The 24,413-nt window shown below is 39.5% G+C and overlaps 1 protein-coding gene and 1 long non-coding RNA gene across 4 annotated transcripts in view; one reads left to right on the plus strand and one right to left on the minus strand.

The window, feature by feature from the left end:
- Positions 1-878: 878 nt before the first annotated feature.
- Positions 879-7,112, minus strand: LOC133275195 (uncharacterized). The gene is made up of 3 exons (XR_009745431.1): positions 6,902-7,112; positions 2,088-2,172; positions 879-940 (listed from the first exon to the last, which is right to left on the minus strand). It is a non-coding gene; the product is annotated as an uncharacterized LOC133275195 (long non-coding RNA).
- Positions 7,113-7,370: 258 nt separating this feature from the next.
- Positions 7,371-24,413, plus strand: part of VPS41 (VPS41 subunit of HOPS complex) — a 222,880-nt gene continuing 205,837 nt past the window's right edge. For 2 of the 3 annotated variants that reach the window (XM_061464684.1, XM_061464683.1), the window contains exons 1-3: positions 7,371-7,487; positions 11,629-11,667; positions 23,542-23,649. In XM_061464684.1, coding sequence (XP_061320668.1) covers positions 7,467-7,487; positions 11,629-11,667; positions 23,542-23,649 — 168 coding nt within the window. In that variant the 5' untranslated portion in view covers positions 7,371-7,466. The remainder of the gene's footprint in view (positions 7,488-11,628; positions 11,668-23,541; positions 23,650-24,413) is intronic. The other variant, XM_061464685.1, reaches the window with a different exon arrangement.

The following is a 24,413-nucleotide window of genomic DNA, read 5'->3' on the forward strand; positions in this document are numbered from 1 at the left end:
GGCATGAAACTTAAGATTAAAGAAGAATGGCTTATGTTTCATTAATTTTATTCAATTGTATCCTGAAACTTCATTCTTCTTTAGATTAAAATATAAGCAGACCAACGATATGTATCCAAGGTATATCTGTGTATCACTGTAATACAGGAGATATATATATATATATAGAATGCCATTAAGATTTGGAAAAGAGAGATTTTTGTGACATGTCAGTTTAGGTAAGCCATTTGGAAAGTTGCTTTTCAATTAGGTGGTCCTCTTTAACAGGAAACACACACCACACAGAGTTGTTGGGAAACTTACTACTACATAATCCTCTGGTTACTCAAGATCAACATCTGGAAGTAGCTGCAGGTATGAGTGAAACAGTAAATTACTGAGATTTACACAGATTTGTAACAGCCTAAAGAAAATAATATCAAAATACCTGGGTAATATCACCTGTACATAGAAAGACCACAGGAACACAGCATTATTCTATTCTAATTATTCTATTATGTACGGGTCCATACGGCCAACTTGGCTCATTCTTCATCTCCAGTGCCCTGTTGCCCTGATCACCAAAACTGTGCACGTGGCTGTTCACATCTGGGCTCCCTCTGCAGTGAGGAAGCTTGTGCCTTCTGTGACTATTTGCTCCAGGGTCTGCTGTAGGCATAATACTGTGGTAAGCCCCACCAAGTTTGGCTTCTTCCTCTTGAGACAGCTCTCCAGCGCTACCCCAGAAGGCTTTGTGCTTTTGCATGTTCCTTTTGTGTCTCCTTCCAGGACAACAAAAACCTTAGGAAAATGAAAGACACCCACCCAACAGACAGAAAAACTATCTTCACATCATTGCAGGTACTTCAAATTGGAAACTCACAATTTCACTCAATTTTCAATGCCTCCAGACAGTCTGCACCAATCACCCTGGGAAACAGGAGCCTCTTGCTGGTGCGACCTGTAACAAGAATATAGACGGAAGTGTCAATAATTCAGTAATGACAAGGACTTCATTATACCTGTAATGTACACAATAAAGTTGGTCATAACAAACTCGAAACACAGTTCTGTCGAAGTCACACTGTAAGACAGATAATTTGTAAGAATTACCTTAACCTAGACTGAAGTTTTAGAAAATGGGATTTAGTATTTCGATTTCAAATTCTGGAAATGTTAATAAAACTATTAAGTCCTAGAGTCAAGATTTGGGGTCCTACCTGAATGTGTATTTTCTTTTAAGACTTAAACTCACTTACAAAAGTAGACAGCAGTTCTCAATGCATAGCAAGAAAGACCAATTGCTAAAAGCTAACAAAACCTAAATACGAACAAGGGGATTAAATTTAACCTTGTTCTGGAGACTCTTGGACCAAACAATATCTTAAGACTGTTCTAACCATTATACTTTAATTTTAAATTAGATCAAATCTGGGTGCTTTCTTTGATGAAAATGCTTATTACTCATATTACATTTATGTTTGACAATGGAATATAGCTCATACTGAAGACAAACACTAATGCTGCTTTTAAAAGATGAAACTGAGAATAACCAGCTACAAGGAACATATAAATGGGAATTGAGAACTCCGAAAAGAATAGTGAGGACTCTACAACAAGACAACAAAACTCAAAATATCCTTGAGGAAGATGTGAAAGCATCCAATATAGGTTTATATCTACAGGCTTTTTTGATTGTTCCAGTGAGAAAAAAATCAGTGGCTGTAACTGTAAATTAAAACATAGGATTCATAAAAATTCGTATTAAATGAAACAGCAAAAAAAGGAAGTCAATGTTAGAAGAATTAAAGACAAGGAGTGCTTTAATTCTATTAGGAAGAAGAAGGAATCCTTAAAACAGAATGAGAGCTGGAAATGGTAGAGTTATTCACAATAGTAAAATAAATGCAAGAGGGATGAGTATCTTGCATTAGTTTAACATTAACAGAGTCATGTCCCACTAGGTGCAAGTTACAAAAGATAGTAACAGATTTGAGGTACATAAGAGTATGTAGGATGTAAACCATCTTTTGTGAAAGAATCAGTGGCATCTATTTAACTTAAGAAATGACTGAAAAGTCATTTCATGTTAGGCTACAAGTACTCACACGGGGAACAGAACTCTTTGAATGCAGGACTTTCAAAAGTTCCTAAGAGATGATGCCATAGTGGACATAATGGAGGGACTCAGACCTGAAGGAAGACAAATGTAAACGTGCCATAGGAATAAGGAAAACCCATTATATAAAGTCCTGCAATACTAGAACTAAGGGGCACTTCTCAAAACTGGTAGGAGAGCCATAGCAGTTTAAAAGAGAAAGAGAAGAAAGAACTTTAAGCATCAAGCAGAGAACTTCTGGGCTTCACTGCCTCAAGAGATTGTGAAGGCAAGCATTATCTGCCAAGATCCACAACAAAGGTCCGAAAAAGACAAATTCATTGACAGCAACTTTGTTAACAGATAATAGGTGGAGCAGTCAGGAACGTGCCTTCTAACATCCCTAATTCCACGCCACTAGATGCTGGGTAAGTCCAGGGGAGTAGAGCTCAGAGGTAGATGCTCCCCTCAAGTAGCACCTCTTAGTGCCATGGTCGAGGACCAAGCACTGGGCTACATGAACCACTATTCTGACCGGGTAAGAAGACATTTCTTGTGTGTTCTTTATTTTAATAGCAGTGAGTAGAGCTGCACTTGAAATGACTTACCAGAAATGCAGGGAATTCTGTGTAACTGGAATTGTTATGTCAAGGTATGTTTTCTTTAAGAAAAATGGTACAAAAAGGAATTAGTTCAGGTAAATCTCATGTCCCATGTTAGGGAGGAGTTCAGATTAAATTACAGTCCTATTCCCATCTTGCTTCATAATCTATAAATCTACAGAATTTTCCAGTAGCTTGATAATTTTTCAGTTCCAGGCTTGCTCCTTCTCTACTAGGCCCTTTATATTTTTAACTATAGGGTTTTTAAGAGGGTCCCTTACTACCTTTCCCCTTACGTACAACCACTGTTTATCTTTAATAAACAGATAATTGTACTGGCTTTATCCTGTTTACTGTTCTCCACATTTTTTCATCTTCTCTGTGTGTGCTATCCAGCACAAGAGGGTATCTTTCAGTAAAGGCTGCCTGAGTGTGGAGATAAAGAAAGGGAGCAGAAGAAACAAAGACAGGGAGTCAGGGTCAGAGGAAAAAAGAAAAGATGAAGGGAAATGTTATTACTGAAGGATCTGAAAATAATTCACTATAATTTGGAAAGGTTTTTAAATGTTGGAGAACACAAAACAACTATTTTAAAGAATTTATAAGAATATTTCTGATAATATTACCACTCATTTTTACAAAACTAGCTGGTCATTTAAATTTAAATATGCTGCAGTGGTGGGATATATTGAGAGTAATAGTTGGCAGTAATGGTGGTAATTGTATACTTCCATTCCTTACCTTGTCTTTTTGTTGGTATTGTAAATTACACAGGGGTAATTTTTAGTTCCAGTTGAAGAAGGCAGTTACTATGATGCTCATATGGTACTATGGTTAACAAAAAGATATTTCTTTATCCTTGTTAATGATTATCCCATGAAGATTTGTATATGAGCTTAGCTTTATAAGGATGGTGTACCTAACTCTAAGCCATTAAAGCATGTTATTTGGGTTTTTTAAATTTATAATTTAAATTGGTTTTATAGTTATTTTTCTGATAATTATTTCAAGAAGAAATGTCATCAACTTTAGAGGTGGATTAAGAAGAAAAAAGTAAACAACTGCAAAACAATATAATGCTGGCAGTTGAAATAGGATCTTTGTTAAAGCCCAAAGTTCCTGAACATATTCAAGATTATATTTGTGGAAGCTATGGTACAAACTGAACGTATCTTCACAGAAATAATTCTTTGACAGCAAGGGAGGAAAAGAAAAAAAAAAGCAAAAAAAAAACCTTTGCAAGTTTCTTTCTACAAACAAACAGAAGGAGGTAAGCCTTTGAACTCCTATTGTTCTGACAACATTAGCTGTGTTTTATCCAGCACTGTGTTTTTAAATGCTAGTAACTTACAGACACCACCATTTGGGTTTTTTTACTGAATAAGTGGTGGCAACAGTGGTGAGAGACAAGCCAGCTGAATATTTTGTTGGATGAATCAGTCCTACTTGAAAGCAACTGAGAGCTCTTGGAGGCTGAAATACAGTAATCTCTACCAAATGGCATGGATACTTGCTACTTGTTATGTTTCACAGTAGTCAGGGATAAAGTGTGTTAAAGCAAGAGATAAAAATTCTAGCAGTATTTGAAATCTGAATGTTGGTCAAGGTCCAAGTTTCAATGGTAATTCTGATTTCTGTGGCAAAAGAGAAATCAGAAACTCCTGACAGACCTGAATTTTAGAAAGCTGGATGGGGAGTGTCAGCATCCTGTTAGAAGTGTCCTGCAGATTTCTCATCAACTAGAAGCCCTGCATTAAAGCAGGCACTATGAACATTTAAAGCAACATAGTATGGCTAAAATGTTTATTTTAAAAGACTTATGAAGAGTGCTATTTTTGGTGAACCATGTTAAAATTAAAGTAGAGCCAGCCTGTCGCTTGAGAAGGATCAGAGCCAAAATGCTCTACCTAAACTTCAAAGCCTTCATAATCTCACCAGGGATCCCAAACCTCTTCCTCTTGTGCAACTGTCTTAATCCAAACTTCAAACCTATGGCTTGGCAGGCAGTGACAGAGAGTAGTTTTTAAGGTTAGGACAGAATATTTACTTTCCTTGGGCAGTGCTATAGTTTTCACTCATGCTGAACTACGCTTAAGCTTGTCATCCCCAGAGGTTGACTGGGATGTTCTCAGGCCCAAGTCTGTAGGAAGCTATGCAGGAGGTGCTGAAAGATTTTAAACCCCATTGACGTCACTGCTTTTTGATGGCTTTCAGCAGTTCTGGAAGGCGGGTATGGGAGCGGTGGCAGAATCACATGCCAACGTATTAAATTTTCCTGACACAATAAAAACCTATAATCACGGCAGATTGAATTCATACCTTAAGTCTAAACAAGAAAAAAATTAGTTTTGCCTGTTTCTGCCAGAAATAAGTAGCAAACTGTGAGTAAATCACATTGTTTATACCACTTACTTTATGTGCAATGGAAACAGGAACAGCTGTTCCTTGACTGCTCTGTTTGTAACAAATGTGCAGTGTTAGCTGTTATAATAGCAAAGTTTACAAGATCTGCCATCCATCCGTTCCCTTACACTCTGTTTTGGCTGGCCTTTAAAAAGTCAGTTATTAATGCTCATTCCAGTTTAAGAAGTGCCACAAAAAGAAAGAAAACCAATCCTGAAACCCCAAACCCTTATGCAGGTCTTTTTTTTTTTTCCCTTAAAGCGTAAAAAAACACCTCATATCAGCCAAAAAATATTTCACTAGATATATATATATAGTCTTCAAGCATCAGGTAAGATAGCTTGTGCATTACATATTACAGTTCAAACCCTGACTCCATTGACAGCAATGATATGTTTTTAATTGATTTGAACAGGACTGCAATTCAAGGAAGTTACAATGGGACTGGAATGAGTTCTCTGGGTAAGCAACACAACTGTCAGCAAACATCTCTTACAGTCTCTTATATAAGTTTACTACGTCTCATCTTGAAATCATTTCAATTTCTTGCCAGCAAGGTTCTTCTGAGGACCATGCGTGTCTGACACATGGAAATCTACTTCTCATTTCCAGCGTAAACACACTGAAAATAGCTGGTACCTATTTGATCTCATAGCTTGTACTTTAACAGCTCTTCTTCCTCTTCAGCTCTTTTTTGTTTCTAAACTGAAGAAGCCAACCCCCTCTTTTTTTCCGTCTTCTCCAATAGAACAGACCCTAAATTCCTGTCATCCTTTTAGTGGTGCTTTGCCCCCTTCCAGGTTGATTTCATCTTTTTTGCAACAAAGGTGACTTGAAATATACCATTATACACAGGTGAAGTCTCAACAATATTTTGTGCAGCAACAGCCAAACATCTCCCTGTTTGTAGATATCTCTTGACTTACATGGCCAGGATGACATCTACACACTCCTTTGACATGGTACCCTGACCCTCCACAGGCATCTAGTAATAGACAAAGAGTTTTTTTTTCTATTACATCATTTGCAAATGAAATATATTCATGATAGTTATATTCATATGCTCCTGTACTGACACTGTTAACTTTGATAGCTCTCTCTCACCCCAGTGTCAAGCTCTTAGTGTGACTTTAAAGGACAGATCTATCTCTTCCCAGTCGAAACTATCATTAGTTTCTAAAGGTATGGCAATGACATACATGATTTTCACATCCAAGGTAATACTCTCTGCAATTAAATTTAATTGTATGGCCTTATGGTCTTCTAGTATCATATTCCAAGATTTCTCTTTTATTGTCAACATTGACCTGGGCATTTTTAAACTCTTGGCTTTGATCCCAAGGGTAGAGACTTGGTACATGAACACTGTAGCTCCACCTTAGACTTGGAATAGCTCCAAAAGCAAGTGATAAAACATACTGCCTTCTGCTCTTTAGCTTTGGTTACATTTTTAACATATGAAATAAGCAATTTGGGTGCAAGAAAGGCATTCAAGTCTTGTTTTCAAGTTAAAAAAAAAAAAGAAAAAAGAAAAGGCAGCAGCTCCCAGAACTGTACAAAGATATTTAGGCTTTCTAAAACTTTTCTCCTGACATTAAAGCATGTGGGCAATTTTAACATTGGCAAATTAAGTACAAATACACAGAGGACAGAGGCTGCTACACATCTTACCAGAGGATCTAATGGAAACCAGAGCTGTACTCAGATGGGCGCTAACAAACGGGCCTCGTCCTGGAGAACTGGCAGTCCAGTGCACAACATGGCCGTGAGCACGCTGCAAGGGGATCTCAGCTTCAGCTACACCCAACCCCTTGCTAACCCTCATCATTCACCACAGCATCCACCTGCAGTCCACCACAGCTCGGTGGATTAAGGTCTCCCTGAGGAAATCGAAGGAATTCGGCTTGAAAAGAAACCATCTTGCTTGCAGCTGAGGAGGGCAGATGGGGAGCTCAGCTGGGATGCACTGTCTCTGTCCCCGGGGCCTTGGTGTAGGTTGTAGGACAGCACTGCCATGGACAGAGTTGGGCAAAAACCACCCCCCCCCCCCCCAAAAAAAAGAAAAAAAAAAGGAAAAATAAAAAGAAAAAAGAAAAAGAAAGGAAGGAAAGGAAAGAAAAAAAAGGAAGGAGAAAAGAGAAAAGAAAAGAAAAGAAAAGAAAAGAAAAGAAAAGAAAAGAAAAGAAAAGAAAAGAAAAGAAAAGAAAAGAAAAGAAAAGAAAAGAAAAGAAAAGAAAAGAAAAGAAAAGAAAAGAAAAGAAAAGAAAAGAAAAGAAAAGAAAAGAAAAGGAGTAAGCCACACACCTCAGGCGAAACTACATTTCCCAGGTACCTCTGCCCTCGCCTGCTTCCTGCCCCTCACATGACAGCGCCCTGGTCGCGCCATGGCGGAAGCCGAGGAGAAGGTAACGCCGGGAGGGCATTATTGCAGCCGGACGGGCCGGGGAGCGCGGCGGAGCGCGTTTGTGAGGGGACAGGGGGCTTCAGCCAGCCCGGCAAGCGCCGGCGGCTGTGCGGCGAGGCCCCCGCTCCTCCTCAGCGCTGCGCGGATGGGGCTCCCCGCCGCGGCCTGTCGGGATTTGTGTAGAGCAACCCGAGGGAGGGCTGGGGGAGCAAGCCCTGGGGGCTCTGCTCTTTACACCGCACCCGGTGCAGGACCCTGGGGCTCGGTGGCTGGGGCGGGTGGGTTAGGAATGCAGCTGGCGCCGCTGTAGAGCCAGGATTAAAGAGCTGAAGGGTCTGAAATGATCGAGAAGCTGCCGTTTACCGAAAGGCGTGAGCAAGTTATCTCAACAGGGGAGGCTTCTCCTGAGACAAAATCCGAGAGGTTTGGTGTTTGTCACCTGAAGCTCCCCCCGCCTAGACTGCTCCTTCCCGAGAAATAAATAAAGTGCAAGCAAGAAGTGAAGTTTCCCGTTCTTTTAGATGCTTTCTCAGGGTTTCTTTGCCGAGCCAGGACTTTGACATACAGCTAAAAATGGTCCCTGTGGTCCCTTCCCACTGGTATTCTGTGATTCTAAGCTGTGTGATGCTTGTCTTGGGTGTTTAAAGGTGGGAGAGTGTTAGAATTGTCTCAAGGGAATTGGCTTCCCTGCTGCCAGAGGTTTGGTTGGAAAGGGTTGGCTTCCTTGGGGGAGGCTTCATCCCCTGGTGTGGTGGGGTTTTAACTGTGGCAGCGTTTGAAAGGGCTCTTGGGATAAAACCAGTTCTGAGAAGTTACCTTCTCTAATACTGCAGGAGATGAAAACAGCCTGTGTTTTGCTCTCCTTGGACTATGGGAGGGAAGTTACCTTATTCATTTCTGTTTATTTCCTTTGGGGAGCACACACACCCCTACTGAAAGGGATGTGTTTGTTGTGGCTGTGGTTTCTTTGAAACCCAAGTTTCATGGTTTTCCTTGCCCAACACCTTTGAGTTATGAGCCTAAACATACAGTGGATAGCATCTGACCTTTGCTGAGGTGGGGAAGGGAAAACCCTATATCCATCATACTGGAAAGCCAGCTTAGAATTTATTGAGAAGTTATGTTGGATCTGCTAAGTGAGAGATTATAATGGTGAGAGGTAGCTTCGCATTTCTGTGGATTGCTCATCCATGTACCTTTTATCCATTCTTAGGCTGCATGAGCAACTGCATTTGCCAGCTGGCTGAAGTGTACTGCTGATTTTCCCCTAGAGTCTGAGACCCACCAATGACAGCTCTTTCTACACGATTTGGGATTCTGGTCACCTACAAATCCCAGCTGAGGGATTTCCTTTTCACAGTTACAAGGCTACTAAAAAGTAGAAGTGGGGGATAATCCTCTTGGCTCATGCATTCGGAGGGAAGGGAGAGGAACCTAACAAAACCCCAGGGCAGTCATAACTGCAATTTACTCTTCCAGTTTGTTGGTGCAAATGGGTGAACTCAGGCAAAAAGCGTTTCATAGTAAGTTGCTAGTAAGTGAGTTAGTAGGTGAGTGTCAATTGTAAACACCTTCAGCTAAGTTCTTATCAGAGAACAAATACAGTTTCTGTATTTCCTCCCTAAGCCAGGACTCCCTCTGAGTTTTTGCATGTTATTTTCTGCAGTAAAATATAAAGGCTATGAAGTATTTGCCTGAATTTATATGCTGTTATGAAATTCAGTAGCTGCTGTTGCAGTGGCTCCTGAATGCAGAAGGGATACCAGGGCACATGTCCTAAATCAAAGCCGATTGATACTTTATTGATTCACACTGATTGATTATTTGAATCAACTTCTGGTGTGCCCTCGTTCTGTAAGCCAGTATTTTCCAAGGATGATCTCCCACATAATAACTTGCAACTCAGTTTAATCTTTATTAAGTGTTTTGGGTGCATGTAAGAATCGGCTTCTGTAAAAGCAAGTGGGTTGTTATTCCACCCTGCCTTCATGTGAGTCTGTCTGTGGGGTGTTAAGTACTGAGCTTATACCTGTATTTGTGTTCTCCTGAAGCCAAAGTAATCAGAACCGTGAGGGGAAAACTAATCTTAGTGTAGCTGTACTATAAAGTCTCATGTGTACCAGCAAAAATATCACTTCCTGTAATTGCTTGTTTTGTTTGGGAGAAAGATTTCATTTTTAAAACACATTCTCCTTTTACAGAGTGTGAACTGTATCAAAATATCTAAATGGTGGTGCTAATAGTTTTGGTTTATTGAAAAGTTGAGTAAAAAACTCTTGATATTCAGGAGGAAAGGCAGGGGGTTTTGTTAGGCGCCTAGTAATATGTTGCATTGGACTTTATGTGCTGCTTTAGCTTGTTCAGTAGGCTGGCAGTGGTACACAACAATATTTTAGTTCTGTCCTCAGGTACTGTTAAGTAGAATTTAAGATGCATAAAGATTGTATATAACAAAATTGTTATTTCCTCAAAGGTAACTGCATTGTGTGAGTAGAGACAGATTGGGACAAATAATTGTATTCGCAAAGTCAAACCTGAACTTCAGAGGGTGCCAGGATATTACTCCCTTTTAATCTTCCCTTAACTCCTGTGTTCTTTCTACTTGCAGTTTCCCAACTTAACTCACAGTATATAGTCAGATACACATGTGTATTTTAGAGGTGGACCTGGTTGTAGTAAGTAAAATGGACCAAACAGAAGGCAGTAATCATGGTAGCACCTTGCACTGAGTTTCAAGTAACCAGTAGAAATGCTGCTTTTCTTCTGCACTGTCTTTGTGACTATGGTCACTAAAGGTGAACCTCCACTAATGCAAAGGAGGCATTTACTTTTTGCCTAGAGATCACCATCAATGCATTTTATAAACACAAAATAAATAACTGTGTCAAAATAAAAATGACACTGGTTGTGAGTGCATTATTTTTTCATCCCTTTCTATTTCTCTTTAAACTGCTGGTAATTGTCTCTTCTTTTTTTTGCCTTCTCTGGTGAAATTCTCTACCGATTTATCTTGCTGTCCAAATACTACTTCATGAGGTTTGAAATGCTGCCGTCTCTCTCACTTGTTGTTTGTATAGCATTTTGTTGTTAAAATGCTTACATTCACTTTCAGCGTATTAGTTGTAATCTTTTATTGCTATTGATAACGATAAATACGTTAAGTAAATCTTCATTCTGCTGACCTCTTTGAGGAGGCGTTGCATCAGCAGATTTTCTCAGTGGACAGGTGAGAGATTAGGAGGAGTTGACTTGCAACATTTTTATTGTAGGACAGTAAGAATTATTGCCTTGCCAGAGAGAGATGTTTTAAAGATACAGTTGCTTCAAAGGCAAGAGAAAGCCCCATGGCATTGCTTTGACATGGTATGGGGAAGGAGAAAGTTGTTAAATGGAGAGGGACTTTTGAAAAGGGCATGTAGTGACAGGACAAGGGGGAATGGCTTTAGTTGGCAAAGGGGAGATTTAGATTAGATATTAAGAAGAAATTCTTCCCTGTGAGGGTGCTGAGGTGCTGGCACAGGGTGCCCAGAGAAGCTGTGGCTGCCCCATCCCTGTCAGTGTTCAAAGGCCAGGTTGGACGGGGCTTGGAGCAACCTGCTCTAGTGGAAGGTGTCCCTGCCCATGGCAGGGGGTTGGAACTGGATGAGCTTTAAGGTCACTTCAACACAAACCATTCTGTTATTCAATGAAATGCTGGGTTTCTGTGGAAAATGGTTTGAAATTATTGCAATTTAAGTTGGTTATCAGCTGAATAGTTGAACACCAAAGCTAGTCTGTGGATAACTTGCAAATGCTATTCTGCCTTGCAAGTCAAGGTGTGTGGAGTTGCTTTGCAAAACTTGCTGCAGCTTCTGGAAGGAGGGAAGCTTTCATAGGCATGGAATCTCAGCTGATAGAATCACTCTCTCTTTAGGGTAAATGATAATAGTATCACACTCAACTGGTGCCACTGAGTGTCAGTGTGGCACTAGATTGCAAGTGTAAGGAGAAACTGGATCTGAATGGAAAGGATGGAAACACTGAGTTGGTTCCGCTTTGTCATGTTTCTTAATAAAGGTTTAAAAAGGACTTTTTAAAGGGAAATACTGCTCAGTTATACATGTACTTAGTTGATTTCCGTTTGTTCTTTGTGTCATTTACAGGAAATCAGGTCTACTGAGGAATCAACAGATGAATCTGAGGTAAGCCTGCTTAAAATGCTTCTCATTTGAATCTGTGTCAGGACTAGTTCTTTTTCACTGCTTGAAGGTAAAATGCTGCCTTAGTGGTTGTTTTTAGAAGTTTTGCCAGTACTATGCAGCAGGGAATGTTAATCTGGGCTTAAATGATTAAAAAGGAGCTGTGATTCTTTATTAGAAGCTTCTTTATATTTAAAACCCTCACAATTGCCCCATTATGAAAAAATGAATCATGTTGAGAGACATTCAAGTGCATGCACTTCTGTTTTGATCAAATGAAAATTTAATTGTCAGTATAATTATGTGTGCAGTAATACTACATTCAGGTAATTGCTTTGTTATTTTAATAGCTTCACAGTCCATATTTAATAACGTGTAGTCTTTGTTCTTGAGGTGACATTTGTCATGTGCTGGAGAGGTCTGCCTACCCTGCTGTAGGTGCTGGAAAAAGCATGCTGGGGTCGTGGAGAGAAGGGGAGCTACACAGGGTTCAAGAATGTGTCCCCAGACAGCAGTGTAATACAAACCTGCCATCACTGAAGGAACCCTGAGAGATCTGGAAAGAGATTCTTGACTTTAGTGTTTTCTGGGATAGGTGCAGGAAGGAAGAAGTAAGGGTGATTGATCTGCTTCAGTTGTGGCCACCAGCAAGGACAAGTGGTGCAGGGCAGGGTATTAGCTTGATAGGGTGTTTTCATTTGTTATGTATCTAAGTGGAAGTGGCTCCAGAAAAGGCGCTCAAAAGCTTTAATGGACTTGCTGTTAAGATGATGTTCTGGTATTTACCTAGGGCCGAATTTTCATGCTTGGGTTCTGGTTTTACGCACTGGGTCTGGGTTTAATTAGGCAGCAGTCCTAATTTCCAAGACAGTGGGCATTGCAGAGACTGCAGTGGTGGATTCTGAAAAACAACCAACCAACTTTTTTTGCAGAGGATGGTGGCTTTGTTTCTTGTGGGGTAATTTTTTTCCCCTCTGCCTTTCTCTGCAGTGGCACCCTAGGGTGTTCTTGGTGAGAAGCAGGAATTTCTTTGGCCCTTTAAAGCTGCTGTGTGCTGCCTGGACCAGGGTTTTTTTTTTGCGCAGTGTGAAATGCTTTCATTCTAGATGTTGCTTTGTGATGTGAAGTGCTCATAGACAATGATTGGGCAACGACTCAGTGTTTGGTAGAATAATCCTCTCAAGGGTTGACATTCACAGGATAGTGAACAAATACTTGCCTGCTGAGGCAGTTAGGTTTTTTTCTTTAAAGCTTATTTCAAGTGGGAACTTGTTTTAGTGGCTTTTTTAATGGCCTTTCAACATTTCAGCCTGTAGTAAATAAGTATTTACAGCAGAATTAATCATAAATGGGTTGCCAGCTTGTTGGGGTTTTATTTAGTTTTACCTTAAGTAAAAGTAGGCATCGTGCAGCTTTCACAAAATTGGAAGTCATAAAACTTCAACAAGACCTTTGTTATAAAGTTGATGTCTATTTTTAATGTTAATTTTGCATGTGTAGAAAGGTGAAAAGGAAATACTCATGTTGAGAATTTAGATGCTGGATCTAAAGAACAATCTAATCATCATTCTAATGCCTGTGAAAACACTTCTTGCATTTTAAGTCCTGTCTGTAGTGTCTTGGCACTATGCAGGTAGCTGACGAAATGAAACTTGGAAACCATGCTTAGAAATTACTTAAAGGCAGTAGTGAACAATTGTCACAATTTTAGTGATTACATCACTCGTTTGACTGTTTCTAGTGATCGGTCAGAACCAGAACTAGTGGTAGAATCATGAAGTCTAAATGTTGTCAGGGCTTGCTTATATTATTTGAGGTATGATCAGAGATCAGACTGAAGTGACGGCTTCACTCTTAAGCTCTTGAGATCATAAAATTGTATGATTTCTTTTGTGTGGCCCAGAGTATGAATATCCTGATGTATTAAAACTCAGAACCTTCCTACTTGGGGGAATCAAAGCTAACTTACCAGCCTGGAATTTTGTTAGTTGTTTGTTAGTATTCTGCTGAGGCTGCAAGCAGATTGCCCTGGTCCAGGATGTGTCTGTTTTTAGAGGGATTACCTTTTCAGGTACAAGTCTCACTGGAATACTATAGTACTATATAGTATTATATCCACTGATATAATAGTACTATATCCAATGAAGTGATCCTTTTTTAAGGAGTTTCACTGATTTTTGTAGCTGCAGTGTAGCATAACTTTTTTTGTATGGTTGGCCTGTTAAAGGGAGCCACCCACAGCTATGGGTGAAGCTATTAATTTTCTGCAAAAAGTCATTAAAAGTCCCATTTTAAAAAGTTGCATTAATGTGTGCATTACTGGTTTGGGTTTGTTGTGGGCTTTTTTTACTAGGTTTTTGTATGTGTTAGCCATCAGTGTTGCATGTTTTCATCCTAACATTTCCATTTTTCTGTCTCCTGGTCTTAATTCCTTGGGTTTTGCTAGTTTTGATCACTGCTACCCTGTGAAAGGGATGCATTTATTCATTTAATTTATTCATTTAGTTATTTAAACACTTTTATTAATAAATTTTAGGAGAGTTTGTAGAGATAAGAGTGTTGTACAATGTCTTGGTTAACCCAGAGCTCCATCAATTTATGGTGAATTAAAAGTATCCCTCACTGCTATACTTTTACCACTGAAATTGATAGTGGTTTTGTTCTTTTAGGTTTTAAAGGCTGATCAGAGCAGGAAGTCAGTTGGGAAACATCTAAGCCCTAAAAAGAGACAACTAAAAATCCTTGGTGGTTTCTTTTCCTTTTCAGTGCACTCCAGATCTTAGTCTTGTACTTCGGGTCTGCATTAGGTCAAAGCAATTAAATCATTTCAAGTAAATAAAGCATCTGGTAAGAAAGGCTTCTTGTCATACTCTGTTTCCATCAAAATGCTCTTTTAACATGGAGCATGGAGCATTGGGCTGGAAGAGGTGAGCTCTTCTGTGGCTAGTAGCTTTTGAAGGGGCATCACCATTGCAACAGAAAAATAGGTGGTTGAGGAGCAGATTTGGCTACTGTACCTCAGTCCAACTTGCATTTTTTTGTCTCCTCTCTGACCTTTACTTCTTCTCATCATGCCACTCTTCCTTATTGTTAAGTGGCTCTATACTAGGTGACCATTTTTCTCTTCCAGTTGTTTTAAAAATACAAAATGGCTGAAAAATGTGCAAAAAGCATATTCTGTTTCACTTAGCTGAGCAATCTGAAGAGAGATTGCTTCCTTCTGCATGGCTTTAAGTGAAATTGGCCTTTTAAATGGGGAGAATGGAAGGAAAAGATGTATAAATTCCAAACAGAAAGTTCTTATTGATGAGAAAATATATCATGCAAATAATTTATCAATTTGAGTCAGTAGGATGAGCATAGTAAATTATTTATTGAGGTTTAAATGGAATCTTTTCATAGATTAATTTGAAAACCAAGTTTGCAGTGACTAGTAACTAACATTATAGTATACATCGTTAGAGGATTGACTTGCAGGAAAAATTGATTATTGCTATATTCTTTTAATATCTTCTGATTTTGAGTGAAAATTAGATACTTCATTTAATGAGCTATTAATATTAACCAGAAGCGTCTGTTCTATCTGTGTGTTGTGGAATACATAAGAAGTAAAAATGCTGCTGTGCGAACTACATAAATTAAATGCAATTGAAAAGCTACTGAACAGAGTATGGAGATGTGGCTTTTCCAGAACGCTAAATGTATTAATCTGGGTGGAATAAGACTCTGGGCAGGAAAAAGGGAAGTAGTGGGAAGTTTGACTGTTTACCATCTGGCTCTTCCACTGAGGGGAGTGAGTGAACTTTAAAAACTGCTGTTTCCAAAAGTGCACCGTAGAGTTTTCATCTGCAGTACATCACAAGGTGGCAACTGGACTGCTTGAGTAGTGTTCATGGGGGAAACAAATGTTTGGCCAAGTTCCTTACTCAGCAAAAGGAAAATGCAAGTAGAAGTGCATAGTTTCATTGAGGTTTGAACTGCGTTGGGATTTTTCAGTGTTGGAATTGGATTTGGACGTGGAAGATAAAACAGCCTACCCTGTGCTGCCTCTGTATGGTGCACTTGATGTGGATGGACTGATGCTGTGCTTTTGAACACTGAAGTGGGTTGGAAAGTTTTCAGGTGTTCTTTGCCATGCACAAAACTACCAGTAAAATAAAACAGATGGATAGGAGTTGAAATGAAACCAAATTGTAATACATGGACGTTTTACTAAGGTGGTTTTTTTTTTTTCTTTAATGTGCCATTTCTAATGATTGCTCATGTGCAGTATGTCATCTCTGTGTTACTTCTGCTTCACAACTTGGCTGGTGCCCAGCTCCTTCAAACCTGTAGGAGTGAATCTTCAATTGGTGTTCTGCAAATGTAGTGTGACATTCTCTGTACCACAATAGTTTTGAGTAGAAATAGATTGCTCTCTGCTTTGCCTTTCATCTGTGTGTCATTTCATACTGTGAATGCAGCCCATTTTGATACATATTCACAGGCAGCCATATCATCTTAATTCCTTGCTCCTGGTGTCTATCTGCATTTTCTCAAAGAGGTCAAGGTATTAAATAAATCCCTGTGGAAAATGCATGGGGAGAACAGAAAACTGCTGTGTGAAATTTTACCATACTAATCCTTATTTACCAATTTTACAGCCAGATACTGGGGAAGTATTGGTGATTTGCCTTATGAGGAATCATAAAAGAACTGGACAGGAGGTTATTCACTTTCATCAGTGAAGTAACATTAATGTGCTTTCACCATAGAATTATAGAAAGAAAATATTTTTTAGCAGCATTAGTCACAAATGTGTTTTCATGGTTTGGAAGTTTCAGTCTTTATGGCTTTTGTAGTCTTGTGCAGCAGTAGCTGCAGAATAGAAACTAATTCTCGTGCAGGTTGGAAATTTGAATATGGTTTTATTATTTATTCCAAACTATGTTAGTTCTCACAAAACCTGTCTATATGGGGGTCAAAATACAGCAGCCTGTGCTCTTTCAGAATTTTTCCTGATTTTTTTTAATTCACTGGCCATATTCCCATGCGTTGCAAATGGGCAGTGCGTTCACTTGGATATATAAACCCAGAATTACTAAAATAAAATTGCCTTTTCCCTTCGTGTATTTGAAGTTAAGGAAACAGGACATGGAAATAGAATATGGTAATTGTATTCCAAAATCTTCTTGCTCACTGGTCATTCTTGGTCACTGCCCCCGAGTGTCTGTGTTGGCATGGGTGTGCTGCTGGGATGGGATGAGCTATGCGCTCTGCTTTTCCTTAGATCCAAATGCAGTGTTTGCTGAACTGTTAGCGAGTTCCGTTGGTGTCTTGTGAGCATCCGTTTCATGTCAGGCTGTGAGCAGTCATTAAAATCAGTGTATAGGAAAGCTGCTTTGCTGTCAGGGTTGCCTGGCTGGAAGCAAACTTCCAGGTGGGAACGTGGTGGCTTTGGAGGGTAAGGAAGTGGGGGTCTTGGCAGGCACACTGGAAGGTGTTGAAATAGGGATGAGAGCCCAGGGTGAGACGGTTTGGTGAAGTGTTTGAGGGGTGTTAAGGTAGCAGCAAAGGTTGGTTTGAGGGCTGTCAGGGGACAAAGCAGAGCAGGTTTGGAAGGGGGAGCTAGGGGAGGGTGAGGTTGTGTTTCCTCATGCTTGTGAGGGTTCAGGACTCACAGTATTAAAAGTAGAGATTATTATGTTGGGAGCCAGCACTTTTAATCGATTGGGTTTGGATAGCTGGACTGTAGGCGGGATTGGCTGGTGCTTTGAAGACAGACCACCGCTTTCAACCTCTTGTCTGATGTGACATTGTGTTGAGCAGAGTCACTTGTCTCCTTTTCCATTGGCATTCCAAAATCCAGAATAGGCCATTCAGCAGACCCAGTTCTGCAGAGCTGAAGTGAAGAATTGCTGTGCCTGCATCTTGCCTTCCCCTCCAGACCAGGCTGAAGGAACTGCTTGTTGTCCTAGCTGAGCAAGGGTGTCTAAACTGAAGCATCGTTCCATGGTGGAGAAACCACAGTTTGTCCGTTTTGTTTCTATGTAATTACTGCCTTAAACTCAGGGTTTAAACATGCAGCTGTTAGAAACAGTAAGTATCTTTCCATGAAATATGCTGACACAGGAAGTGCAAAATGGATATTCCTGGAGTGGTACTGGGAATATGGAGATTTGTGCATGGTCATCTCGATTACCAGTTTATCTGGGCCACATTTAGCCTAAGTACAATCTGTGTAAAGAGAAGTAGAGACAACAGATCAATGGAATAGTGAACCTGCTTGTCTGAGGACTTGGGATTAGATGAGTATTTTCTCTGAAGAATTTGGGGAGAGGGGTTTGGCAAACTTAAAGTCAGGTTCATTTATGCATTGGTGCTTCAGTATTTCTTGACGCTAAATAAAGGGAGATGTTCAGGTCCTAAGGAACGTCTGGGATCTGAACTGGGAGGAAAAAGACTGGAAATAATCATAATTTCTTTACTAGGCCAGAGGAGTCATTCCAACCCTTGTGAAATTCCCAGGCGTGGTAATGAGGTGAAGGTTAAATAAAAAGAGGTGAAGCTTAAATAAAAGGTTTTAGCTATATCTGCTGTTGGGTATTACTTGCTTCTTCATGGAAGACTTGTGACAGTCATCCTAAAGTTTGTAAGGTGCTTGTTGGGCCTCCATGCCCAAAGAGGTTTGCATAGCTGCCCTGATGCAGTTCTGCCCTCCCAGGCGATGCTGGAGGTAGGAAGAGTTTGTGGATGGCCTGGAGGATCAGGCTAAAGTGTAAATCCCCACTGATGATGTGCCTTTTGTAGCAGTGTGGTTAGAAATCACCCACTGCACTCCTCAGCAGGCTGCTGGCCAGTCAGGTAAGTGTTCATTGCTTGCGTGTCAGTTAGGGGATTTTTAGGGGGAAGATCCTTCCCAGCCCATGGTCCTACAGGCTCTCAAAACCAAAACTGAGACAACCAGTCTGACCCCCTGATTAACACTTCAGTTCCGTTAGAAAAGTTAACAGTTGCGGATGGTTATGCTTTGGATCAAGTCAAGATGTCAAGACCAAAAAGGTAATGCATGATCTTGGTAACCGAGTTCTGCTGGGTAGTTTGCTGCACTTTATGCTTCTCTAAGTATAGAAGAGAAGTAAGAAGTTCTCCCTGGAGATGCTGTTCTAGGGCTTGAGGTCTTTTTATGTTTGCTTTTTTATATTTGTTGCTGAATGTCTGTAATAAGTGAAGCTGCCCCCAGCAGAGCACTAAGGATGTGTTTACTCAGTTTGGCGTAACAGAGGGTGTTCTGTGAACCTTTATTTTAACTCAAAAATAAACTCCAGAATAAATGTCTTTGGTTCTACTGGAGATGTTCACGTAGTCTGTATACTAATAACTCCTGTTTTTGCTTCTGTGTGGTACTGATGACTGTTTGGCTACATGAAAATGCTGATTCCTTGGTAGGTTCTGTGTGGGTTACCAAAGATCTGGCCTGTTATTAAATGTCAACAAAAGTTCCGCTCCCAAATGACTCCTCATTTTTTAGCTGGGTTTGTACTTCAGCAGCAGGATGGTTTGTTTTTTCTTCCTCCCTTTTGTTTTGAATGAGATTTTAGAATGTGTCCCACACATTACCTATCCAGACATACAGAGGCAGAGCACTATTAATGGCCATTAGGCTAGGAGGAAACAAGCTGATTTAATATTATTCTTAGAATGTCTGAAATCAGGGGGAACTTGAAAGAAAGCCCTTTAGGAAGGCCTGTGACACTGGGCCTTGCTGCAGTAGGGTGTGAGCATAGCTCCTGTGAAATTGCTGGAGTGATGGATCTCAGGTATCTTTGTCTTCGAGTTTAAATGCTTTGCAGGGTCAAAGCTTGCAGCTATAAACAAGGCTGGGATGGCCACCTATAGTAATGAGAATTCTAGCTGGGACTGGCCAGAAGACGTGCAGCAAAGAGGAAGGGCACTTGCCTGATAATGTATGCACCGTTTATTTCCATAAAGGCTTTGGAAAACTTGGAGGGCAAATCGCGCAGGAAGGATGACACTTGCTGTCAGTGCCCCTAACATAATTAGAGTATCTGCAATCAGCAGAGCATGTAGTTCATGTGACAGACTGTCCTGTGGGCAGATCCTCTGCTGCAGGAGCAAATGTGGACTAATGGAATAACTCTGGGAACTGCCCACAGGTTCCTTCTGGAAATTTTCTTCACGAAGACTGATTTCAGATTTATTTGTTTTTCCCTACTCGTGATTCCACCACAGTTGTTCCTGTAGGCAAAGCTGGGAAAGATGAGGCAAAATGTCTGAAGAAGGTTACGAACCTGCATTCAGAAGGCAGATGAGCATCCCTTGGAGTGGCACTGCCCTTTTGAGAGCTTATTGCACATTTGTAGCTCTCCTCAGTTTTGTAAGTCTACTCCGGAAGAGTTCATAGGGAGTTTCAGAAGTGCTAGATGTTATGTGTGGGAAGAGGAATCTGATTTCATTCAGGAGTTCAGCAATAACAAATGGAAGAGCTCTTAGTAGGAAGGGATTTGTGTTAGTCTTACTGGTGAACTAGACTAATTAATTCAATTGGAAGCATGCTTTCAATGGAAAATGTTTATGGGTACCTGTTCTTTATAGGTTCTTTGCAGGTTTTTTTTTAGCGATTTGACTGCTAGCTTGAGCAGTAGAAGGCAAGTATAAAACTAAACGGGATATGAGTTTCAGTTTAGCATTCCTGTGGCTGAAAAATGGTCATTATTTGTTTTGCAACATCACAAAGGCAGCTTCCTCCTGTCAGCTCCATGGATCTCCTTCCCATTCAGAATTTAAGGCTGCCATGTGTGGAGTGCTTAGCACATTTTCTGCAATATATATGTCTTTTCCTTGTAATACATTTGTCAGGAAATAAAAAATTCAGCCTTGTTGGGCTTGTTTTGGTATTTTTTTAGGCAGAAAATACAGAAGTGTTAAGCAATGGTACAAAAAGCAGTGCTATAAAATTTATTTTCAAGTGTTTAGAATCCTCTAGGATGGTTTAAAGGACTTTCCTTTAATTAAAAGTGCCATACACTTAGTAAAAATCTATGTTAGTTGAGCAATTGATTTTTTCTTTTTTTTTTTTTTTTTTTCTCTTAAGAAAGGAAAGCTGTGAGTTTTCTTGTATGGAGTAAATGTCACCCTGTTTATATCTTAGCTTTGCTGCAAGTCAGGACTTGTACTATTCCTCTAGGTTGTCATAGAAACACAGCTAACTGTCATTTCAACTCAGGCTGCTGATGGTTTTATTTGTAGGTTTTCAGGATTATTAAAATTTAACAAAAATTATTGATTTGTCTTTTTATTAACACTGGCTTGTGTTTACTTTAGAAGTTCAGACTGCATAAAAGCTTTTCCTGACAAAAAAATACCTTTAGAATGATTAAATTCAGATACTCTGACTAAGAGCTCATCAGGTGCATTTAATATATCAGACAGAGTTTAAAGGAGGAGAGAAATCTTGCATTTTTTTGCAAATCACCTTTTTCATTTCATTTTGTTTGCAGCAAAGTGCCCCTACCACATTTCAATTCACCTTTCAGCTTGACTTTTACTTAACATAAAAGATACCTGTCAAGAAAGCATGAAATGGGTACATCATCGTGCCCAATATTGGAAGTTTTCGTTTTATTCCCTATTTTTAAAGCCTGGCAGAATGCTTCAATGCACTGACTTTTGAAGTATCTATTTTTTGTATATGCATGTGCAGGAAAAAATTACTTAGTTTTCACTCATAAATAAGACAGGCAAAACTTATTTACAGTAACTTTATCTAATGGTCCATGGATGAATGCTTTTATGCAAACCGCTCAAGAGACTAGAATTAACTTTTCACATTGGTTGCACATTGGATGTCCAGACTCCAGCAACATGTGGGACCTTATGAAAACTAGATGACTGGAGTTCAATTTTTACTTTTCTGAATTTATTCAATGGTTAGCCATGCATTTCAAGTGTAATCTTTGTAGGCAATGTATAAAATGCAGTAATGTATTAATTGCCATAAAATGGAGGCATACTTCCTTCCATCCTCTTTCCATCACATGTACGCTCTTTTCTTTGACTTTACCTCCTCTCTCTACCCTGTAGTCATTTATTAAGGATCTGTAGGTGCAAGGAATTTGGCTGATTTATAAACAGCCCTGTAATTTGACATTGTCATTCTGTCTGCTAACAACTTTGTTCAGTGTTAGATTTACTGAATAAATTGTTTCTTGGTGGACATTTTGACACCTCACTTCAGACTTCTACGTCATGGGCTGCTGACATCCCTACATTAATCTCATTTGTATTCTGTCATAAAACTCTCAAATAACATTTTAAAAGGGCCTCTCTTTGCAGCATATTTATATAGGCATTGGGCTAAATACCGAGTGTTTCCATAGGTCCGGATGGCTTTTTTGTGTTTTGTGTGAGGGGATGTAAGTGTTACTGTGTGGGATGGTAGCCCATGTCATAAATGGCCATAATATTTAACTTGGGAAGTACTCCAAAGGCAATTTAATAAACAAAATATGTTTTCTTAGCAAGTTAACATGTTTCTTCCGAATTTATTTTTCACGTCATTAGCTTCTAGAAAATGTTGGACAAAATACAGTTCTTCTGCCATAGACTGGCGCTGTGCATTTTTATTCGCTGTTCTAGGGATTGGAAAGCAGTGGTTCGTGTAGGTTGAAGTAAAGGGTCTCCTTTACTAGAGCACTGCAATGTTACATTCTGGTTGCTTAGGAATGAAAGACATGTTTTATGTGGGGAAACACTCAGCATTGATGTGTTCATTAGAACTAACAGTGAGCGTAGGAGACAGTTGTTGCAGGTGTACTGCTTCCTAGTGAAGACCAAGGGATATATATGTATTTGTATATGTCGATGCATGCATAGTATTAACAGAGTCTTACTGAAGCTTATGAAATCTCTTTCTGGCATTATAATTCAGTAGACCATCTGTTACAGATAGATGCTGATGACCAAAGTATTGTTTTGACATCTCTTTTCCTAAGAGGGAAACATTTCGGGTCTTTAATCAATGAATTCTCTGCTTGTGTCTTTGAGCTCAGTCTCCTTTCTCTTCACTTTCTGCCACTTGATGCATCATGTTTCTTTGCAACTAAGTAGTGATTGGGTGATAATAACGAACATATTTGAGAGGGGAGCTTTGCTATTTACCAGGAAAAGTTCCTAACATACAGATGATGGTGATCCATAGGAATACGCTGTGTCTGGATCTTTTTCCCAGATAGTTTTGCCACAACATGTTTATATTCTTTTGTTGTTGTTGTTTGGGGGTTTTTGTAACATAAACCCATTGGTGCGTTTTATACAATTAACCTATTCCTAGTGGATTCTTTTTACTTTCGTTCACAGCACTTTGCCTCTAGCCTTCCCACAGAGGTGCAGCATCTTGTGAAGGTCTTGAAGTTTCTTGTAACCTGCATGCTTCAGCTTAGAGTTAATTGTGGCTACAGTGGCACACTTTATTTTATCATTACCCATTTTTCCATATCCATCCCTTTTACATTTTTCTTCCAAACTGTGAATTACTAACTTTCTGTAACAAAGTACACATGTACATTTTTCCCTGCCTCTTACAGCTGAATTAATATGCTGCTATACAGTCTGTTTGCACCCAGAACTTTGGAGTAAAAGGAGAACCCAATAACAAAAAAGCACAACCCAAGCCCTGTCCAATGACAAAAATGTGAAAGTTTGGCTTTTGATTGTAATGGCTGCTGTTAAGAGATACCAGTGACCCATCTTCACCTGTTGCTGTGTTTTGGGATATCATTTAATTTGGTTTTAATTTTAAAATAAACTTCTAAATGTGTTTTTTGTTTTGTTTTTTTTTTCTCTTGCTCCCTTTTCCTTACACTCTTAAAAATTTAGGAAGATGAGAGTGAAGAAGAACCGAAGCTGAAGTATGAACGGCTTTCTAATGGAGTCACTGAAATTCTCCAGAAGGATGCAGCCAGCTGCATGACAGTACATGAAAAGGTATTACCTGACTTTGTGGCAGAGAGAGAACTTCTGCTTCATTTTATGTATTTATCTGTCCTTATCATGCATTGGTGGATCTCCTGTGTGGAGATGCTGCCAAATCTAGAGGTGCAGCACAAGCCAACACAAAATTCATGGTAAAACCTGTGCTGAAGAATTGACACTTTTGTAGTGAGAAAATGAGGTGAGAATTCAAGGTGCAGTGATTTGTTAGATGAGATGTTTACATCAACTACTGGGAAAGTGGTCACTTATTTTAATTATGGACATTATTCTGAACAAAAATTGGGATACAGTCCCAACTTTTTTTTTTTCTTTCCCAGAAAGGAAGTTGGCATATACTGTTCTTATTTGTTTAGCCTGAATCCCTGAAGACAGACTTGATCATGCCAGGGGTTGACTTAGGATATATTCCACTGTGGAATACAGCTGAGTTTGTGTTAATACAGTGTAGAAGGGAAGTAATAAGAATTTTCCTTTTTTCTTTGTTTGTTTTTTTTTTTGGGGGGTGTCATACTAACACTTTCCCGTCTCCCTTCCCTGATTCAACATGTTAAAAAGGGAATGCACATGCTCTAATGCTGGTAACATTTGAAACATACAAGGAATAAAATGGAGAAAGTGATGGACAGTGCAAAATGAAGAAATTTTATGAAGGTTCATTCCTTTGTTCTGACAAGGAATAAACTTCCTACGTTTCTTTAGTGATTTAAGCAATTTTTTTATTTTATGAGTTCTCTGCTTTAAATACTGCAGAACAT

The sequence above is a fragment of the Pezoporus flaviventris genome, unplaced genomic scaffold, assembly GCF_033815535.1.
Source record: "Pezoporus flaviventris isolate CSIRO_AGI_PZ_B2104156 unplaced genomic scaffold, CSIRO_AGI_Pfla_v1 ptg000037l, whole genome shotgun sequence".
Lineage (NCBI taxonomy): Eukaryota > Metazoa > Chordata > Aves > Psittaciformes > Psittacidae > Pezoporus > Pezoporus flaviventris.